Here is a 19,208-nt window from a genome sequence, read left to right as displayed (position 1 = left end):
TGCCATTGGACAGGATTCCCTTTCTCTGCAGGAAGAGGTGGCCTGCCTGCTCCTGTGTAGCCCCTGGTGGTTTCCTTCCCAATGTGCCTGTTGTCCTAGAGCTGGGGTTACCAACACCAAGGCCTTTCAGGGGCCAGGCAGGTAACATGTGAACCAGGCTGGGTGTAACCTGAGTGATGGCTGATGGCTGCCACAATGTCAGGAGACAAGGGCAGTGGGGACAGAGGTGGATTGGAGTGTCTATGCATAGCCCAAGGGGTGTTCTCCCTGACTTAAGTCAGCTGTAACTGGTGGGAGTGAACATGGGCCCAGTACTACCAGATCTTTTCCATTTTTCAAAAGAATCTGGAACTCCAGATTTTATATGTGTGTAATGTATAAAAGTTGACAACGAATCTGATTTTAAATCAAGAGTAGGCTGATACGGTATTGTCAAAGGTGGGCTGAGTTTGTCTTGGGGTTCTCTAGTTTGCTGCCTCTGGACAAGTGGATGGGACCTCCTCGGTGGAGGATGCTGTCCCCATCGTGTTGCACCCTCTGCCCTCAATTCTTGAGGTGTGTGGACACAGAGGCTTCCCATGGCTGTTCCTGAGCCAGCCCCTCATCTGGTCCTCTTTACTTCCAGGACCCTGTTTATTCTGCAAACCCAAACTTGGGTCATGTGACCTGACAGGATTATTGACTCCTTCCAGGAGCAGGGGACAGCCCAGGAGGGTTGGTTAATATTTCCAAAACATGTTGGTGATTTATGGGGACAGAATACTGGAGAAGGTAGGGCTCACAGAGGCACCAGTGGAGCAGAGGCTGCAGGTTTTGCCCAAGGGCACACAGCACTGCTGGGGTTGGAACTCCATAGCCAGGCCCTTTCAGCCTTGTCTCTCCCACCCCTTTGTGTTTCTTTGTGTAGGCCATGGGTTTAGTGGAAAGACATAAAGCTAACTTAATCCTCAGTAGACTACTTGTTAGTTAAATGCACTTGGTTGTAGTAACTGGTGAGTCTTAGTCTTCACATAGGGATAGAAACTATCACAGAGGTTTGCTGAGTAGTTAACTGAGAGTGAATTTCAGTCCCTACCATAGCTCTGGCCATGGAGTTGGTCTCCATTTCCACTTGAAATATGCAAACAGGGGCCGGCCCCATGGCTAACTCAGGAGAGTGCAGCGCTGGTAGCGCCAAGGCTGTGGGTTCGGATCCTATATAGGGATGGCCAGTGCGCTCACTGGCTGAGCGTGGTGCGGACAACACCAAGCCAAGGGTTGCGGTCCCCTTACCGGTCAAAAGAAAGAAAAAAAAAAAAATAGCAAACAGGTAGCCAGAAACCATCTATGCTTGACAAATTCTAACTCTTTGAGCAAATAAGCCTTATCCCTCTGAAAACAAAATGGTGCGCATCATGACACATGTTAAATGTGATTTATTGGCCAATTAATCACTGTGGTTAAACATTTCCAAGGCTATAAGAAGTCAAATAAGGAGGTCCTAAGACAGGTAGGAAGAAAGGAATCATATTCATTCCCAAGTTCAGAAAACTAAGTGAGTAGGATGCACAAGGCTGGAGTTGGTGGGAAGAGGGCCAGCTGGATGCCCATAGACACACATCCAAGGCGATGAGATGTGGGCCTTGCTTTCACTGTGTATGGGGCTCTTTTCCCTACAAAAGACTTGAAGACTGTGTCTGTGACTGTGGGTCTCAGAGCCTCCAATTGCTGACCCAGCACCCCTGGGCAGTGTCTAGGGTGCTGTCTATGCCCCGGGTACCTTAGGCCAGGGCAGTGCCGTGCGACCATTTGACATGACTGAAGGACAGTCTGGGTGGGCTGACGAGGGGTGGGCTCTGGTGGTCGAGGTTGGGCTACCCTGCCCCTGTCTCTGGAGACAGATTAAGTGGTGGCAAGAGCCTTCCTAAGTTCCTCACTCCTCTTGTGGTCAATGTCTTCCATTTCTCGTAGTTTCTGCAAAGGGCATCAGGGAAAGCTGGTGTCAGGAGCCACCACAGATGCGAGCTGGAGCTTGACTCCTGAAACCTGTCACCACAGCTGGCCCTTTGTTTCTCCTCACATCTTTTTCTCCACGCTCACGGTGGGCCCATCTGTTCCCCACTCCCTGGTTGTTTCTCCTACCTGGGAGATTTCAGTAAGGACAATTCCTCGGTACTGCCTGCCCTGTCCCAGGGCCTCCATATCAGCCAGGAACTCTTTCCTCTCCTGGATCTCTTTCACCACTGTACAGACGAGAGGGCTGTCAGTGCATGGGCAGAGGGGGCCGCCAAGGTCCTGCAGGGAATGGGCAGCGGATTGCCACTCTTGAGGAGAGGGAGACGTCTGTTGTCAAATAGTGTATCCCACCTGTTGGCCCTCAGGGATAACCCTGCCCCGTCCAATTCTGGGCCCCCTCCACACATCAGCCCCCCACCCCCCATCGAGTGGCTTACATTCGTCAAACCGGTCTAGCTCAGGGACTGGGTCCTGCTGTTGCACAGGAGGGGTCTTTCTTTTCCGTTCCTCAGGGTCTTTCCCAGTGGCAAAGATATTTTGGAGTCTTAATTTCTCCTTCTCCAGATCTCCTGTAGGGCCCAGAAATGGGCTAATTAAGGTGTGAAGGGTGCCCATACTCATGGTCTGTGTTCTCAGTTGGGCACGCTTGCTGCAAGGTGCCTGGATCATGTAGTAAGCGCTCTGCTTCTACCCTAGGTGCTCCTGAGCTTGTCATGTCAAGATAGGTAAGAAGAGGTTTAAAGAACAAAAAAGAGAGTTATCAAAACCCACACACTGCTTGGGTGCCGAGTAAGGCTAAGAAACTCAAGGACCCGAGGCCTCAATGATGCCCTTACTGGCAACCTGTGTGTTGGGAATGTGGGGAGATGTTAGGATGGGCTGGGCCAAAAGTTCTGTCAGATGCCAAGTACAAAGTGGGAGCAGCGGCTCTGTGAAGCGGGCTGGGGTGCAGAGGAGTTTGATTCCAGTGACTATGTGAGGTCAAGAGAACAGAGGCTGTGAGACCTGACAGCCAAACGTTCATCAGGCATATTGGTAGAATCTAGTTAATAGTCAAAGAGAGTTCTGGAAAAATAAAAAAACAGGACCACCTAACTGGTCCTGAAAACCTTGCAAGCTAACATGTGCTCAAGAGCATTAGTATGAAAAGCATGAGAATTTGATTAGCTACCAGCTCACTTGCCCAGTGGGCTGCTGGTCCCATCCCCCCCAGGGAGGTCTGTCTGAGCCTTCTCACTTACTGGTGGCTTGAGGTTTGAACTGCTCCCGGCTGTAGGCCCCATTGGCTTGGCATATGCTGGCAGGCCGGAGGTGGGACCGAGCCGCCAGGATAGGAGGTAGGTAGATGGGTGAGGCTGGCTGCTTGGAAGGTGAGACCCTCTGGCTGGATGTTGGGCTGCACTGTAGGGGCAAAGTGTCTCCTCCTGGGGAGGAAGAGTCAGGGTGGGGGAGACCCATCTGGCTTTTTTTTTTTTTTTTTCCTTTTTAAAATAAAAGTTATACCTACCTGTTTTAGCAAGCCAACAGCACAGAAGTCTTCCCTTCTCCCCTCCAAGCCCACCTCTCTACAGTGAGCAATGGTAACACTTTGGTGGTCTCTTCCCTTACTTTTTGATGCTATACAAACATGTTCAAATGTGCATATATTTTATATGTGCATATAACATTCTTTTTTCAAACACTGGATCATTCTGTCTTATATTCAGTAACAGACTCTTCACTTAACAAATTATCATGACATCTTTCCAGGCCAATCCATTTATACATAACTTATTTTTTATAGTTATATGCTTGTGTTTAGAATGGATACATTATTTATCCAGCTAGTCTCCTAGTTTCAGAAATTCAGGTTGTTTCTAGGTTTTTTGTTTGTTTTTTACTACTTCAAACAATGCTGTAATAAACATTCTTGTGCATCAAGTCTTCGGACTGGGGCTGTTATTTCTATAGATGGGCTGCTAAAACTTTCTGTTTGGATGGCAGTAGACACCTGTTCCTCCTGCTGTCCATCCCCCGGGGTTCCTCCCCTAGCCCAGCCAAGTGTGTCACCTCTTATCTGGTCAATTGGCCCCTTCTCTCAACCGCCCTAAAGCCTAGCTTAGAGCAGCCTCCATCCACAGTTCGGATCTGGCCCTGTTTACGTTTTCCACCTTTCCAGCCTTCTACATCCATTCAGTGAATTCGTATTGAGCATCTACTCTGCCAGGCTCTGGACACTGGGGGAAAGTGGGAAGTAAGACAAAGTTCTGCCCTCCTGGCTTATGTCTGAGGTTGGGGGAGGGTGCAGGTGATAACAGGTAACATACACAGTATGTTGGATGGCTGGAGCATGGGGTGTGTCACAGGGTTTAGTTTTAATACGGTAGCCAGGGAAGGCCTCACAAAGGTGACATTTGAGAAAATACTTGGGAGTGGTGAGGAGGCCAGCCCTGCAGATATTTTGGGGAAGAGCCTTCCAGGCAGAGGGAACAGCTGGAGCAAAGGCACTGAGGTGAAAGGATGCCTGGAGTTTCTAAGGAAAAGCCATGAGGCTAGGGTGGCAGAAATGGAGTGAACAAGGGGGAGCAGAGGTCAGAGGCCATGGAGGCCTCTGGAAAGACTGGCGTTTAGTTTGTGTGAGATGGGAAGCCACTGGCGGCTTTTGAGCAGAGGACTGACCCTTTGGCTGCTGTTAAAAACCCAATGTCTAGGGCCAAGGGCAGGGGCAGGGAGACCAGCTGTGAGGCTACTTAAGTACTGTCCTGGAGCAATGGTGGGAACCTGGGCCGGGTGGTGGCAGAGGAGCTGGGGAGAGGTGGTCAGGGTCACGATATGGTCTGAAGGTCAAGCAGACAGGATTGCCAGCGGGTCGGATGTGGGGTTGGGAGAATGGGGGAATCGAGGATGGCTCCGAGCGGTCTGTCCTGAGGAGCTGGAAGGATGGAGCTGCCATTACTTCCCACTAGTCTCCCTCTTCTCGTACCCTCTACCTAGAGCCACGCCGCACCTTTGTCTCCTGAAGAGATGCTGTGCTTCCACGAATATTGCTTCTCCCCGCTTCCCTCCCTATTTCTACCTCTTTCTTTGGCCCATTCTCAGCAAATAACTGCGACCTAAATAATTCTGGGTGCTCAGGTGAAGGAGGGGGAGTTGTGGCCTGCAACAAAATTTGAATTAAGCAGCAAACAACAAGTAGGATTTGGTTAAGAGGACAAAAGTTGAGAGGGAATTCTAGGAGAAGAAACCAACTCAACACCAAGGCTTGGAGGAAATTTTTTAAAAAAGAAAACTTCTAAGGAGAATTAAAACCATTAGGCAAAGTAGTTACTCATGTTAACCTAACCACTGATGCAATTAGTTGTTCAATACATATTTTTCCCCCACGCCCCTGTTCAATAAATATTGAGTACCTGTTCTAAGTGTCGGAGCTACTGCTATCGTGAACGAGGCAGACATAGCCCTTGGTCTCGTGGTATTTTCTCTGAGTGGAATTTCTAGCACATTCTCTTTGTTAGAAGAGGGACTACAAAGAAAATGCTACAGGGGACACCAGGTTATTGGTAAATCGCTGGGTGTGGAGATTGAGTTATATGATCCAACTGTATCATGGCACCTGTCTTTGACAGCCTGAGTTGTCCTTGTCCACAATGAGGAAGGCGATGTGACCCCTGACCCAGCCTGACAAGGCCTCCCTCCCCCAGCTGGTGCTGGACAGGCACTGCCAACATTCGCTTCTCACTCTCCCTTCCCCACACTTTTGTGGTTGATCAGATGTTCTCCTGATAGGCATGTTCTTTCTTTAGAGAAGACAATAACTTTAGGTAGATTCAAGTAAAACTCAGAGGCTTGGACCTTCTGGCATTCTCTCTCTTACAGGCAACTTTACAGGTCTCTGTTCTGACCCATCAAATGTTGATTCAGCTAAATCACAAAAAGCAAGGTTGTTTTCAAGATTTTAGTGGGCACCTTGCTATTGTGCTCATGTACTTTTACTTTTTTTGTTTTCCTTAAAAAGAAATAACACAATATGTGGTGAGAGGTGAGCTGTGGAAAGGCTTTGTGTATTCTTTCTAAGTTGGAATTCGCCCAATTATCTTGTTTCTTCTAGCTATGAATAAATAAAACTAGGAATAAGACACATACACATTTCCTTTGGAGGGCTTCTATGGTATGTGTGTAGCAGGGAGGGATAGATTGCAGACACGATGGTGTGAGACTATTTTGGCTGGCCAGGAAGTTTGGGCCATGATCTCTTGAGAAGTTTGGCTAGAGCTGGACTGCAGTGGGCTTATGTTGTGCCAGGACCCATGTCTGGGAAGAAACAAGGGCCCCACAAGGTCAATTCCCCAGGACCAAGGGTCAGAAATACTATTCAATTTTTTTGTTTGTCTTTTGAAATGAAATCCCCTCTCCCTTAACATGGAGGAGCATTAAAAATGTGGCCCCGAATCCCTTTGTCCAGGAAGCCTCTGGGGACTGCCTCTTACTTTTCATGGTGTCCATGATGTGACGCTGCTGGAAGTTAGTCAACTTGGATTCCTTCATCATTACTGCAAAATAAAGCACTTCCATGAAGTCTTCTGGCCTACAGGCAGATCCCTTCATCACACCCTATTGAAATTTAGAATTGTATCACCTTGATCCTCCTTCTGCCCTCTCTCCCTTTCCTGCCTTTAAAAATTTTATTTATTTATTTATTTTTGGTGGCTGGCTGGTACAGGGATCGACCTTGGTGTTATCAGCACCACACTCTAGCCACCTTTCCTGTTTTTCCTATAGCACTCATCACCACCTAAGTTCTCTATATTTTATTTATCTTCCACCATAACATTAGCTCTATGAGAACAAGAATTTTTGCTGTTTTTTCTTTTTTCTTTTCCCTCATTGCTGTATCCCCAGCATCTAGAACAGTGTCTAAAGCACATACTAGGCTTTAAAAATGTTTTCATTGAGTAAAGGAATGAATGAGTACTTTGTTCATTCATGTGCCAGGGCCTGGAGCTACAATTGTGAGCCAAAATAGGCACAATCCCTGCCTGATGGAATTCACAATCTAGAAGGGTAAATGTGACACTAAACTAAATATTTGACCCACTGTGCCAAGTCCATTGAAGGAAAATGTATATTTGGTAGTGTGAGGGCACATAAGCGTTGGTCCTACTGTGGCGATAGTGGTGGGGAGGAGATAAGGCTTCCCTGAGAAAGTGTAAGTTAAAGAATGCATGGGAGTTAATTGTACAATTCTTAAGTTCTTTGGCTTTTGGTCCTTTGCAAGCTATAGGAGCACCCTGAACCTTCCTGAACCCCGGGCTCCTTATCTGTAAAGGAAAACAGCAATTGCTAAGCTACAGGTCGTGTAGGGGAGAAGTGAGTTACAAAGGGTAAATGTAACCACCGCTCTCCTCCTCGCGTCCTTTAACGCACTGACCTCTGAGCAGCTCGCAGGTCCCCGGGGTGTAAGTGACCGGCTTGGGGCAGCGCCAGAACACTGTTCCTTTGGTCACTGCCTCCACCCTCTCCTGTGATGCCATGGGAGGACCCTGAGGATGGAAAGACACAATGACACACTCCCTGTCTCGCAGCCCCCTTCTCTGCTCCCCCACGCCCAACACTCAGAAGTTTGGAAGCAGGTTGCAGAGAATCGTGACGTCACCAGTTAATACTGCCACAGTGCCCGGTCCTCCTACCCCGACACACAGGCAGATACACACACACAGTCCTAATCTCGACTCGGCGCCTGTGGCAGGCAAGTCCCCTCGCGAGGAAGGAAGCGTTAAGATAGTCGAGGTCACAACAGTACCCACTGGGCGATGTGCCAAAATGGAAACCTCACCCTAAAGTCAGACCCCGTCTGGGTGCCCCCTCCCCACAGAGAGCGGCGGGTGGGCTCCCGGAGACGGTGACTTCGACTCTACAGCGGCACCCGCGCCGGTGCCCCGCTGGAATACAGTGTAATCTGGGCGACTAGCACCTACAGCCAGCGGCTTCGGCTACCATGGTAACAAGCGCAGCCACTTGGCGCAAGCGCGCCGTCATTGCCCCGGCCAGCCTCCCGGAAGTAATTTCCTCTGGGTCACAGCGCAGGCGCAGGATTCGCGTGGTGCTGGGAGAGGTGGAAGCGCGCTCCTTAAGGGTTTCCGTGTGGGCCTGGGTAGCTGAGCCGGGTGACTGGCGAGGGCGTCATGTCGGACAACGAGGACAAGTGAGTGCGGGAGCGGAGTGACCTTTTTGGGAGCCTCGGAAGGGGCGGGTGAGCTGGGGCCTGGGTCGAAAGTGGCTGAGTAGCCTTGCGTCCGGGGATAGTGTCTGAGGAGACTGGGGTCCCCGGGGGCACGCGGAGCTGGGGAAGGGAAGGATAGGGACCCAGGGGCATAGACCGGGCCAGAGCCTGGGCACAGAAAGGCCCAGGCTTGAGGGGCCGGAGAGGATCAGTGAAGGTTTCTTTCAGCGAACTTTCTACTGAGTGTTGTAATGAGAGTATTGAGATCAATTAGGTATAGCCCTGCTCTCCAGCTGCTCACTTTCTGGAAGAGGCGGCGGGCCCATAAGCAGAATAGCCGGGGACGTGTGAGTTTACGTATTAGAAGCGTGTAGTATAAGTATCCAGAGCAAGGTCTGGTGTAGCTTCACTGGGTGGTAAAAGGCTGGAAGGGTTGCATTAACCTAGGTGAGAGAAGGCAGTGGCTTGTACTAGGGTAATAGTAGTAGAGGTGCTCAGAAGTGCTTTTGAATTCTGGAGATATTTTAAAGGTAGAGCCAAAAGGATTTCCTGATAGATTGGATGTGGGGTGAGAGGAGAGATCTATTCTGAAGATAAAAAGTTGGGAGTTGTCAGCATAAGTATATTAGTAGAAAACAAGAAACAGGTGGGATCACCGGGAGAGTGAGTGTCAGTAGAGAAGAGGAGGTGACCAGTGACTGAGCCTTAGAGAATTCCAACATTGAGTGCTTGGGGAAAAGAGGAGAAACCAGCAAAGACCGACGTGGAGCAGCCAGTGAGGTGGAGGGACACCAAGAGAGTAAGGTGTCCTTACAGTCGGTGAGGAGAGTGTATGCCGCGGGAGGGATGGCCTAGTGTGCCAACCGATAGATTGGATTTAGTAATGTGGAGATCATTAACAAACAAAAAGAGTGGTTTTGATGGAGCTTTGGGGATGAAAGTCTTACTGGAATGAAATTACGACAGAGTGGGGAGAGGAGCTGGAGACAGTGAGGATGAACAGCTCTTTCACAAGTTTTGTTTCAAAGGGGAGCATGGAATTAGGGCCGTGCGGGAAGGGAAAAGAGAAGTAAGTTTTTTTAAAAGAGGAGATAAGTACATGTTTAAATGCTGATGGGAGTGATCCAGTAGAGGGAAATGGTGATGATGAATGAGTCATAGTAAAAATTTGGGGGAAGATGGGTGAGACTGAAGGAGTAAATGGAACACAAGTTTGATTCACTCAAGTAGATATTTATTGAATGCCTCCTACATATTGGGTGAGACACAGATCTCTGCCCTCTTGATTCTAGTAAGTGGTGCTCTAACTAACTGATCTCTTCTTGTCCAGTTTCGATGGTGATGACTTTGATGATGTGGAGGAGGATGAAGGGCTAGATGACTTGGAGAATGCTGAAGAGGTCAGTATTTAACCTCGGGCTTCCACCTCTGCAGCCCAAGCTGCCAAATAGCCTGGTAGGTGATAATTACCAGAATGTATCTGCCTCTTGTTTGTGGTCAGGTTCCTTGCCATAAATATCCCCAGTTAGAGTGAGCAGTATTCCAGTCCTGGGTAGTGGAGCAGCCCTGCAGGTAGGCCTGAAGGCTTTTGTAAACATCACCTTTACTCATTCAGCAGACACTGTTGAGTGTTTATGTGCCATGTGCTGTGCAGGGGGGAGCTACATAGGGAGCAAGGGAGAGAATGGCCTGGGGTCAAGCTCGAGAGGTGAGCAGGGCCCAGATCAGGCAGGATTTTGTAGACTAAAGACAGTGGGAAGCCATGACAAGTTTTGAGCCAGAGAGTGGCATAATTCAGTTTACATTTCATTTTATTTATTTATTTATTATTTATTTATTTTTTATTAATATTCTTTTACATTCTATGATGTTGTTGAAGAGCAGTTGGGAGGGAGGGGAGAGGGGATAGGGAAAGAAATGGGATGGAAGAAGGAGGATGGAGGAGGGGCAGGATTGAGGCCTGTGGCACCCCCCTCATTCCCACAAGGAAGACTGGGGGGCTTCCAGCAGTGGTTTGGCCATTGCCGAGCTGGGTCCAGATGTCAGGGGCCCTCCCCTCCCATCACCCCAGCTCGGGAACCTGGGGCCATTGCTGTGGCTTGGTGGTCATCACTGGAGCGATTGTGCCTGTTGGGGGTGTGTGGCTGAGGCCCAAGGCCCCACCCTCTGGGTGGGGGTGTCAGGGGTCATGGCTGAGGCCTCTAGCCCTCCCTGCCTTCTGGCTTGGTAGCCCAGGAGGCTTCTGATCCTTCTAGGTGTTATAGGTGTTCTTTGGTGTAATGAGATTTTTACTAGTTAATATCAAACTTTGTCTCTGGTCGTGTGTACTTTGTTTTTTCTTTAAGTTCTGTGTTGGATTATTTGCTGTTCCCACTGCTTAAACTCTGCACTGGAACTAATTTATTGTCCTTTGCTTACTTCTAAAATGAGGGAACTTCCTGTGGAGACCAGTACTTGAGCTCTGTGGTTGAGCTAAATTATTGCTTTGCTGCTGATTCTCTAGGGAAGGCTTTTAGTGCAGCTCAGGTTTTAATGGTTAGCTTTATAGGTACTTCCGGGTCTAGTGATATCTGGTGCACCTGCGTTGTGTAGAAACTCTGGTCTGGGCCTGAGTCTTTTCATCAAACTGCACCCCATGCAATTCTATATTCCTGACCAGTCTCCTCTGAGCAATCGTACGCTGATGGGGGGAAGATCAGCTGTCCTTGCTGTGTCCCAGTGTTCCCCTAGTGGGCCCGTCTCCCCCGGTGCCCATGCTCCAAACACTTCCCATGGGTTGGGCCATGCACCAGTCCCTTGTGATGACTCACCAGCCTCTGAGTGGCTCCTTTTTTTCAGTTGTTGTGGCTCCTCATTCCTATGTGGATCCATGGGAACCCTATTAGTGGTCTTGCTGTCCTGGGGGCCACCAAGGCCCTCTTCTTCCCTGTCGCCTCCAATCAAATTCATCTGAAGGGCACAGCTGTGGCTTTTGCTAGCTACTGCTCCATGTGCTCAGCAGGTCCAGCCTGGAAACACCCAGGATTCAAAATGATCAGAGCGGTCCTTTCTTTTTCTCATCGTGGCTTCTCCCGCCTTTGTGCACTCCATAGGTCTCTCCTCCTCTTTCCCTGAGCTCTATTGGCCCCACCTTGGCTGTCATTGCTTTTTTGTAGTTGTAAATTGGTTGATTTGTGGGAGAGAGAGATGCTGGGGACTGTCTATTCCACCATCTTGACCGGAAGTCCCAGTTTACATTTTAGATAGTGCATTCTGGCTTCAAGAACAAGGAATGGTTGGAGAGGGGCAAGAGTGAAAGAGAGGCACCAATTAGGGAACTCTTATGGACCTCCAGGTGAGAGACCCATGGCTTGGACATGGGTGCTGGTAGTGTAGGTGATGAGAAGACAGAGGAAAGGTATTTTGCTGGATTAGATGTGGGGCTGAGATAGTGGGAGAGGGCAAGGATGACTTTGAGGTTTCTGGCTTGAGCAGTTAGGTGGATGGGTTGCTAGCTCCGTGAATAAAGTAGGGCCTTCTGTCCTGTGTGTGTGATGGAGGAGAAGTACTTATGTCTCCTGGAGAAAGAGATCCTGTGATTTTTTTAGGCTGGGAAGCTGAAGTCCTTCTTTCTTTCTTTTTTTTTTTTGGCGGCTGGCCAGCCCAGGGAACTGAACCCTTGACCTTGTTGTTATAAGCACGCCCTAACCAGCTGAGCTAACCAGCCAGCCCCGAAGCATTTCTTTTTGGATTTCCTCTGTTGCATGCCACTCTCAGATTCACTTGAGTCAGAAGCCTCCCTGTCCGTTCTTCTGGTCCCCTTCCCCTCCCTGTCCTGTTGATTCTGTCTCCTAGATGTGGTTCAGTTTTGGCTCCGTTTCTCCACTCCTGGTGCCTCAGCTGGGTTAGATCTCATTGCTTTTCACCCACATTCCTGTAGAAATTGTGTAACTGGTTTCCCTGCCTTCAGTCTCCACTTTGCTGTTATGCAGCCAGAGTTATCTTTCTTACCTGCCCACATGATCGATTACTACTGGTTTTCTTAAATGGTCGGTCTGCTTCTGCCCTTACCCCCTACAAAATATTCTCAACAGAGTATTCCGAGTGAGCCTTTGAAGTCTTAAGTCAGATTGTTTCTTTCCTCTACTTAGGGCCCTCATCAGTGGCTTCCCATCTTACTCAGAGTAAATGTGAGAAAGATGCATGAGGTCCTCCATGATTTGGCCACCTGCTCCATCTGTGACCTTATCTCTTCTTCCTGTCCCTGTTCATGCCAGGCAGTCTACCCCTTAAGACCTTGTTCACACTGTTCCTCTTCCAGGGATGCTTTTCCCTTAGATACACACATGGCCTGCTGCCTCATCTCCTTCACGTCTTAGGTGGTCCAAGTCCTTCAGCTTCTTAGATGGTTCATGTGCCACCTAAATGAGGCCTTGGTGACCATCCTATTTAAAATTGGGGCATTCTTCCCTTCCTCCCCCACTACCACTATAGCACTCCCTGTCTTCTCTGTTGTTTTTTTGTTTTGTTTTTTTACTTGTAAATATTTTCTCTGTCGTCTTTGTTTTTATACTACATTTCTTTTTTTACTTACTATTTTCTTTATTGTTTATCAGTTCTCATTATAATGTAAGCTCTGTAGGGGAAATAATTTTTATCTGTCTTATTCACTGCTTTGTCCCAAGCACTTAGAACACTATCTGACATATAGTAAGCACTCAATCAATACTTGTTGATTTAATTTTTTATTTATTACAGATTTGATTCTCCTGCCTGTAGTCCTGTATGCACCTTTTGCTCTTCTTCTTTTTTTAAAAAAAAAAGATGATAAGGGGATCTTAATCCTTAACTTGGTGTTGTCAGCACCACACTCTCCAAAATGAGCTAACTAGCCATCCCTATATAGGGATCTGAACCCATGGCCTTAGTGTTATCAGCACTGCACTCTCTCAAGTGAGCCACAGGCTGGCCCCCACCTTTTGCTCTAATTATACTCCACAATTAGTTGTCCAGTCCTGTTATGGTCTCTTCCTCCTCTGTGCCTTTGCACATATAATTCAGCCTGCTTGGAATATTCTTCCCTTCCTTGTTGGCTTGGCAGCTCCTACTCATCCTTCTAGATGAGCTCAAGTCTCATCTCTGGACAGTCTTCCTCACTCCTAGTGTGAGTTGGATGTCCCCAACTTCTCATTAACTCTGTTGTGTGTTGTATCCCTTCATAGCACCTGTTCTCTGTTACTACTCTTGTCTCCCGCTCGCGATCGTGAATTCTCTGAGAGTAGAAACTCTTAACTTTCTGTCTCAGCACCTATTGCATTGTCTGGCACAGGACAGATGCTTAATAAGTAATTGTTAAATATGTGAATATGTAACTATACCTACCTTCAATGAGGAATATCATCCCTGCCTCATAAAATTATTGTGAAGATTAAATGAGGTGTTAGTAAGCAGTCACATGGTCCCTGGCATGCAATAAGCATTAATGGGGGTGATAGTGGTGGTGGTGATCATTGTCATCATCACCCTCCCACCCCACCCAGAAAATGCACCCTGAGATTTTCCCTCTTTTTTGTCTTGGTGTCCAGGAGGGCCAGGAGAATGTCGAGATACTTCCCTCTGGGGAGCGGCCACAGGCCAACCAGAAGCGAATCACCACACCGTACATGACCAAGTATGAGCGGGCCCGTGTGCTGGGTACCCGAGCTCTCCAGATCGCGTGAGTGTGTGCCCCTTCACTGCTTCTCTGTCAGGCCACAGTGAGCCCCCAAGCCGCTGATCCTGTCCAGCCTTGGCACCTGAAAACAGACTCTCCCTGCTCTCACATTATAAACAAAGGTGATGCTGTATCTGTGTGCTGGGCATTGTGCTATATCCCTGCCCTCAGGGAGCTCGTGATCTAATAGGAGAAATAGGACCTGAACATCTGAGAGGTCAAATAATAGTACAGGAGAAAAGTAACAAAAAATACAGGACTCGATGATTGCCTGTCAGGTTAGTGAAGCAAAAAAAGCTTGTGAATTCAGAGTGCCCTGGATCATTGTGTGCCGGTTAGTTGGGGCGGGGGGGGGGTTGTGGCAGCACCCATCTGGCTTGTGGTGGCTCTTGACATGAGGTAGACTGTGGCCAGCCCAGTGGCGAGGGGAGGGCCCTCCACTGTGTTGCTTGAGATGGGAAAGCACAGAGTAGTGTCTGGCTTCTGGGGATTCGAAGATTGGCAACCTTTCCTTTCTCTCCCAAGTTTGGAAGAATAACAAGATTCAGGAGATGGATGGTAGAGACGTGGAGATCCAAATGTTGGATGATTGCTGATCACCTAGTTAGCCACAGTAGCGCAGGCCTCCAGGTGCCTGCTGAGGTTGTGGGCAGACTGGAAAGCACCCTCTCTGCTGGCAGGTGCCATTGAGAAAGCAGGGACTCTCAAAGAGGCTGGGCCACAGATGCCTGCTTTTTTCCTCTAGGCTCATCTGTCAGATAAGTTACTACTTCTCCCTGGGAAGGAGTAAATGAGGGACAGAGAGGGCAGGAGGGTTAGTGTTGCTCTACTGGAAGGTCCTCCAGAGGGAACCATAAGGCCGAGGAAAGGAGTCCCTACCCCAGACTTCTGATAAGCTGGTGTGGGAAATGGCAGGTATCTGGAGGAAGTGGACTAGTGTAGGGAACAATAGAGATTAGGCTAGAAAGAAAAGCTGGGGCCAGATTTATAGAGTCCTTCCTGATGGAGGGACAGTGCTGCTGTCTGTGTATTCCCCTCCCTGGTGTTCACATAGTGTTTGACTTTTATCTTCTTCAGTCCTGTGGGGTGAAGAGGACTGCCATGTCTACCTTGATAAAGGGTTTTATGGGCCACCACACTGTTCTATCCATTCCTCGGTGATGGGTCTGTCTTCAGCCTGGTTGTACTCCTTATTCTTCCTGGCAAAATAAGAGCCATGCTTATATGATATCTTTTGGTACTAGTGGGGTCAGGATCCTCTTGGCTTGCATTATCAGTTATGGTAGCCACTAGCTGCATGTGGCCATTTAAGTAACATTAAATAAAATTGAAAATTTAGTTTCTGTCTTACTAGCCACAGTTCGAGTGCTGAGTAGCCACATGAGGCTAGTGGATAGCACAGATACAGGACATTTCCCTCATTGCAGAGCATTCTATGGGGCACATTCATCTAGGCTAAAAATGGTTCAGCAGGAAGAATTCCTAAATTATTTTTCAAACAGACTGCTTATATGCAAGCTAAACAGTCTTTCAGCACTGCGTGAGACACTGTGCTAACCTGTTGGGGATGCAAAGATGATTAAAGATGTAATCCCCAGTCCTCCAGGTGTTTTCTTGTGGAGGAGATGGACCTGTGCACAGATACCCAGAACACAAGGCAGATGCCAGTGCTGCTTTACAAACTGTACAAAAAAGGAGAGAGGGGAGTGATTGCAGGGAATGGGGTGGGGGACTGGGAAAGCTTCATGAAGAGATTAGAATTCCAGCATAGACAAATACAGGGACTTGGTTTCGTGGGTGTCCCAAGTGCTAGAAACAGTACAAGGAAAGGAACAGTAGGATTCAGGCAGGTGTCGATTGTGGTAGGAAATGGCAAGTAGCTTGAGGCACAAGACTGGAATAGATGTCACTAGTCCCTTGAATGACAAGCTCAGAAGATTGGAGTTTATTTTTGCGGGCGTTGTGGAGCACTTAAAGGTTTTGAGGCCGACATCCAGACCAGTCATAAGTCCAAGTGTCCTGTTTTTCTTGGGGAGCAAGGCATGCCCCAACTTAGTCCAGTCTGTAGTACTCCTTCTGAGTAAGGGATATGATGCCATTTGCTTGTTCCATGCCTGCTGTTAAGCCCTTGGATAGCCACACTGTATTGTATCTTATTCCTAGCACAAGGCTTGTGACCCTGCACTTAGTAGGTGCCAAACAAACATTGCTTGGATAGGTTTTGGATGAAGTTTCAGTGTGCTTCATTAGCACCACCTGGTGGCTGATGCTGTTTGCCACATCCATTTCCTAACTGGATGGTTGACGCGTTTATTTGTGGAGGCCATGGTGCAAGAAAAATTACTTAAGGGCACACTCTTGCACACTGCACAACGCATGCACATGGCAGGTGCTGGATGAATGAATACCTTTGAATTATTATATCACAAAAGAAGAGAAAAGCATTTTGCCACATTCTTCAAAGTCTTATATTTTGAGAACATTTAAATACTCAGTATATAGGGAAAGTTAAGCACTTGGTCTCTGCCCTTGGGAAATTTTCGGGCTTTTGGTAGGAACAGAAACCAGAATTAATCAATCAATCTATCTATCCATCTATCTATCTAATCTGTCTATCTATTTGTTTGTTTATTTAAAAAGAGGACCGGTAAGGGGATCTTAACCCTTGACTTGGTGTTGTCAGCACCACGCTCTCCCAGGTGAGCTAACCGGCCATCCCTGTATAGGGATCTGAACCTGTGGCCTTGGTGTTATCAGCACCACACTCTCCCAAGTGAGCCATGGGCCGGTTATTAAAACCGGAATATTTAGTAATATTTAATATTTATTAAAACCGGAATATTACTAAATATTCCAGTTATTAAACCAGAATATTTACTAAGCTGGTGGATTTCAGACTGGCTGACTCAAATCCATCTGGGCAGCTTTGGAAATGCAGATTCTCAGGCCCCTTCACTAGAGATTCTATTCAGAGGGTCTGGAGAAGGACCCAGGAACCTGTATTTTTAGCATGTTTTCATGGTAATTCTGGATCCATTAGTGTAAACTTGAGCTGGAATGATCAAGGTGGCTTCCTAGAGGAGGTGGGCCTAGAATTGGCATCCCCTTGTTTGTTTTTGGAGCCTTTGCTGTGGGCCAAGCATGTGCTAGGGGCTGGGCCCCCATGGTGAATAACATGTAGTCCTGGGCCCCCAGGAGCTCATGGTCTAATGTGGAAAACTTCCAAACAAGTAGTTAACAGTCTAGTGAGATTGGTGCCAAGAGAAGCATATGCAAAATGAGTTGGCATATAGAAGATTCAGGCTTGTAGGGAGAGAATGTGGGGTAAATACAGGGAAGTAGCATGAGAAGGTGCTAGAAAGGTGAACAGGGACCAGACTGGGTTCTGGCCTGATGGCCATGGGGAGTCATAAAAACGTTATAAGCAGGTGAGCATCATAAAAAGGTTATAAGCAGGTGAGCATCCTGACCACAGCCCTGTGTTGGGGGGCTGGAAGAATGGGACCTGCAGGGGTGCTGCTGTGATAGAGCAGGAAAATGAGTCAAACTGGGCTCTGTGGCTGGGCTCGTGGGGTTGGATTGGAGCAGTCAGAATGGTGGTGCCATTCACACACGCCACCCTCTCTTGGTGGGATACTCTGCCGTGGTGCTGGGCTCAGGAGTCTGCGATAGGCTCTGGAGAAGGTCTCTGGCAGTGCCCCGGCACACTGCTCCCTCCCACCTGCCTACCTAGGAGACCTTTCTAGGTGAGGACCAGGATGCCAACTCCATCCTCACTGCCTGTTGGGCCCTTCTCCCTATGTTTACAGTCTCCCCCAACACCTGTCCCTGTCCTTACAGGATGTGTGCCCCTGTGATGGTGGAGCTGGAGGGGGAGACAGATCCTTTGCTCATCGCCATGAAGGAACTCAAGTAAGTCACCGAGATCGTGGTTCACTCCTCACAGCCCTGGGAGGCATCTCCTGGGCTCTCTGTTGCACCCTCCTTTCCCACTTCCCTGGCTGGGGAAGTTGTACTTGTTCCTGTAGATCTTAGTTCATCTAGGAGTCAGCTCACCAGGAGGGATGGGGCAGAGGGAGAAGCGGGCAGGCAAGGGGGAGGGCATTGATGAGACATGGACCTCTCCTTGCTGTCGGAATTTCCCTGCTTCTGCCGTAGGAGGCCTTACCAACATCCCCCAACTCTTCCCCCTCCTCCGTACAGCTTTTGGATGGCAGAGCCCCTCCAGACCCTCTGTCCCACATTCTAGGATGCAGAAACTTTCTTGTTATTATAATTCCTTTCCTACAAAGTACATTCATCAGTCCCAAGAGGCTGCTCCTAAGACTTCTCTGCTCACATTTTGCACACAGTGTTTCTTCTGCTGCAGAGCTGGGGTTACCAGGCCTCAAGTACTTGTGACTTCTTCCCTATCACAGGGCCCGAAAGATCCCCATCATCATCCGCCGCTACCTGCCAGATGGGAGCTATGAAGACTGGGGAGTAGATGAGCTCATCATCACCGACTGAGCCAAAATCATCTTCCTGACCTTGCCCCACGCCCAATTTCTATTCTAACTTTATACATGTAAATAATAAACTATTTAGCTTTCAGCCCCATCCGCCTCCAGCTGTCTGCCTTGCCACCACCTGCTTCCCTTTTACTACCCTGCATGCACCTAGCACAGTGGCCCTGTGACTGTCAGCTCTTTAAGAAGTACCAGGGGCCCTTAGGCCCTGTGGATCCCCCACATCCCCTCCCACCATCTCCCCGTTCACCAGAGCAAAGACTGCTGCAGGGGAGACACCTCAGCTGCCTTCCCAACAGACAACTGAGTCTTTGTGCCCAGGGAGCTGGTTGCCACGGAAACCCCCAATTTCCTTTCCAGTGGGGACTGGTTGCAGGGGCTTCTCCCTTCTCAGGAGTATCACAGAGCAGGTCTCATCAAGCCACCTATTGTTTCCTAAGGACCTGCCTCGAGCCTCTTATCGTGGGCTCAGATCCCCTTTCAGGAGCAGTGCCCCAGCAGGAAGCGTGGGGTTGCAGTGATCTCCCACCCTCCCCAAGCACAGCAAGTTAGCAGCTGGCAGCTGGGGCAAGGACCAAGCACCTGCCCACCCCTGCTCCCGTTCTGTCCCTCCTCCTCCTCACGCCACTGCCCACAAACTGTCCTCCATGGTCCACCTCTCTGGTCTGTCACACCCAAAACCCTCCCCTTTGTAGTTCCTGCAGGATGTCCTTTCCCTTCTGTGTGGGGCTTGTGATCTGAGGTCTTGTCTGGGATGGGGTGATGGTGCTCCAATCCCATCCCAAGGCATTACATTATGTCAGAGCTGGAGCTC

At 48.7% G+C, this 19,208-nt stretch overlaps 2 protein-coding genes across 2 annotated transcripts; one reads left to right on the top strand and one right to left on the bottom strand.

Annotated features, from left to right (window-relative positions):
* Positions 1 to 1,820: 1,820 nt before the first annotated feature.
* On the bottom strand, positions 1,821 to 7,866 carry C12H22orf23 (chromosome 12 C22orf23 homolog). Its single transcript, XM_063076339.1, has 7 exons — positions 7,808 to 7,866; positions 7,403 to 7,514; positions 6,462 to 6,524; positions 3,237 to 3,419; positions 2,433 to 2,564; positions 2,122 to 2,222; positions 1,821 to 1,953 (listed from the first exon to the last, which is right to left on the bottom strand). Exons 2-7 carry the CDS (start codon positions 7,503 to 7,505, stop codon positions 1,882 to 1,884), a joined length of 654 nt encoding a protein of 217 aa, XP_062932409.1. The 5' UTR covers positions 7,506 to 7,514; positions 7,808 to 7,866; the 3' UTR covers positions 1,821 to 1,881.
* Positions 7,867 to 8,064: 198 nt separating this feature from the next.
* Positions 8,065 to 18,485, top strand: POLR2F (RNA polymerase II, I and III subunit F). The gene is made up of 5 exons (XM_063075967.1): positions 8,065 to 8,176; positions 9,525 to 9,594; positions 13,759 to 13,889; positions 17,727 to 17,798; positions 18,305 to 18,485. Exons 1-5 carry the CDS (start codon positions 8,157 to 8,159, stop codon positions 18,393 to 18,395), a joined length of 384 nt encoding a protein of 127 aa, XP_062932037.1. The 5' UTR covers positions 8,065 to 8,156; the 3' UTR covers positions 18,396 to 18,485.
* The last annotated feature ends 723 nt before the right edge of the window (positions 18,486 to 19,208 follow it).

The sequence above is a fragment of the Cynocephalus volans genome, chromosome 12, assembly GCF_027409185.1.
Source record: "Cynocephalus volans isolate mCynVol1 chromosome 12, mCynVol1.pri, whole genome shotgun sequence".
NCBI lineage: Eukaryota > Metazoa > Chordata > Mammalia > Dermoptera > Cynocephalidae > Cynocephalus > Cynocephalus volans.
Note: the sequence above shows the minus strand (reverse complement) of the source record. Positions and strands in the feature narration are given on the sequence as shown.

Coding starts and splice junctions, on each gene's coding strand:
- C12H22orf23 (XM_063076339.1), bottom strand. CDS start 7,505: ATGGCATCACAGGAGAGGGTGGAGGCAGTGACCAAAGGAACAGTGTTC. Junction 2,565..3,236: donor GTTCAAACCTCAAGCCACCA/GTAAGTGAGAAG, acceptor TGGGCCCTACAG/GAGATCTGGAGAAGGAGAAA. Junction 1,954..2,121: donor TCCTTACTGAAATCTCCCAG/GTAGGAGAAACA, acceptor TGCCCTTTGCAG/AAACTACGAGAAATGGAAGA.
- POLR2F (XM_063075967.1), top strand. CDS start 8,157: ATGTCGGACAACGAGGACAA. Junction 9,595..13,758: donor ACTTGGAGAATGCTGAAGAG/GTCAGTATTTAA, acceptor CTTGGTGTCCAG/GAGGGCCAGGAGAATGTCGA. Junction 13,890..17,726: donor ACCCGAGCTCTCCAGATCGC/GTGAGTGTGTGC, acceptor CTGTCCTTACAG/GATGTGTGCCCCTGTGATGG.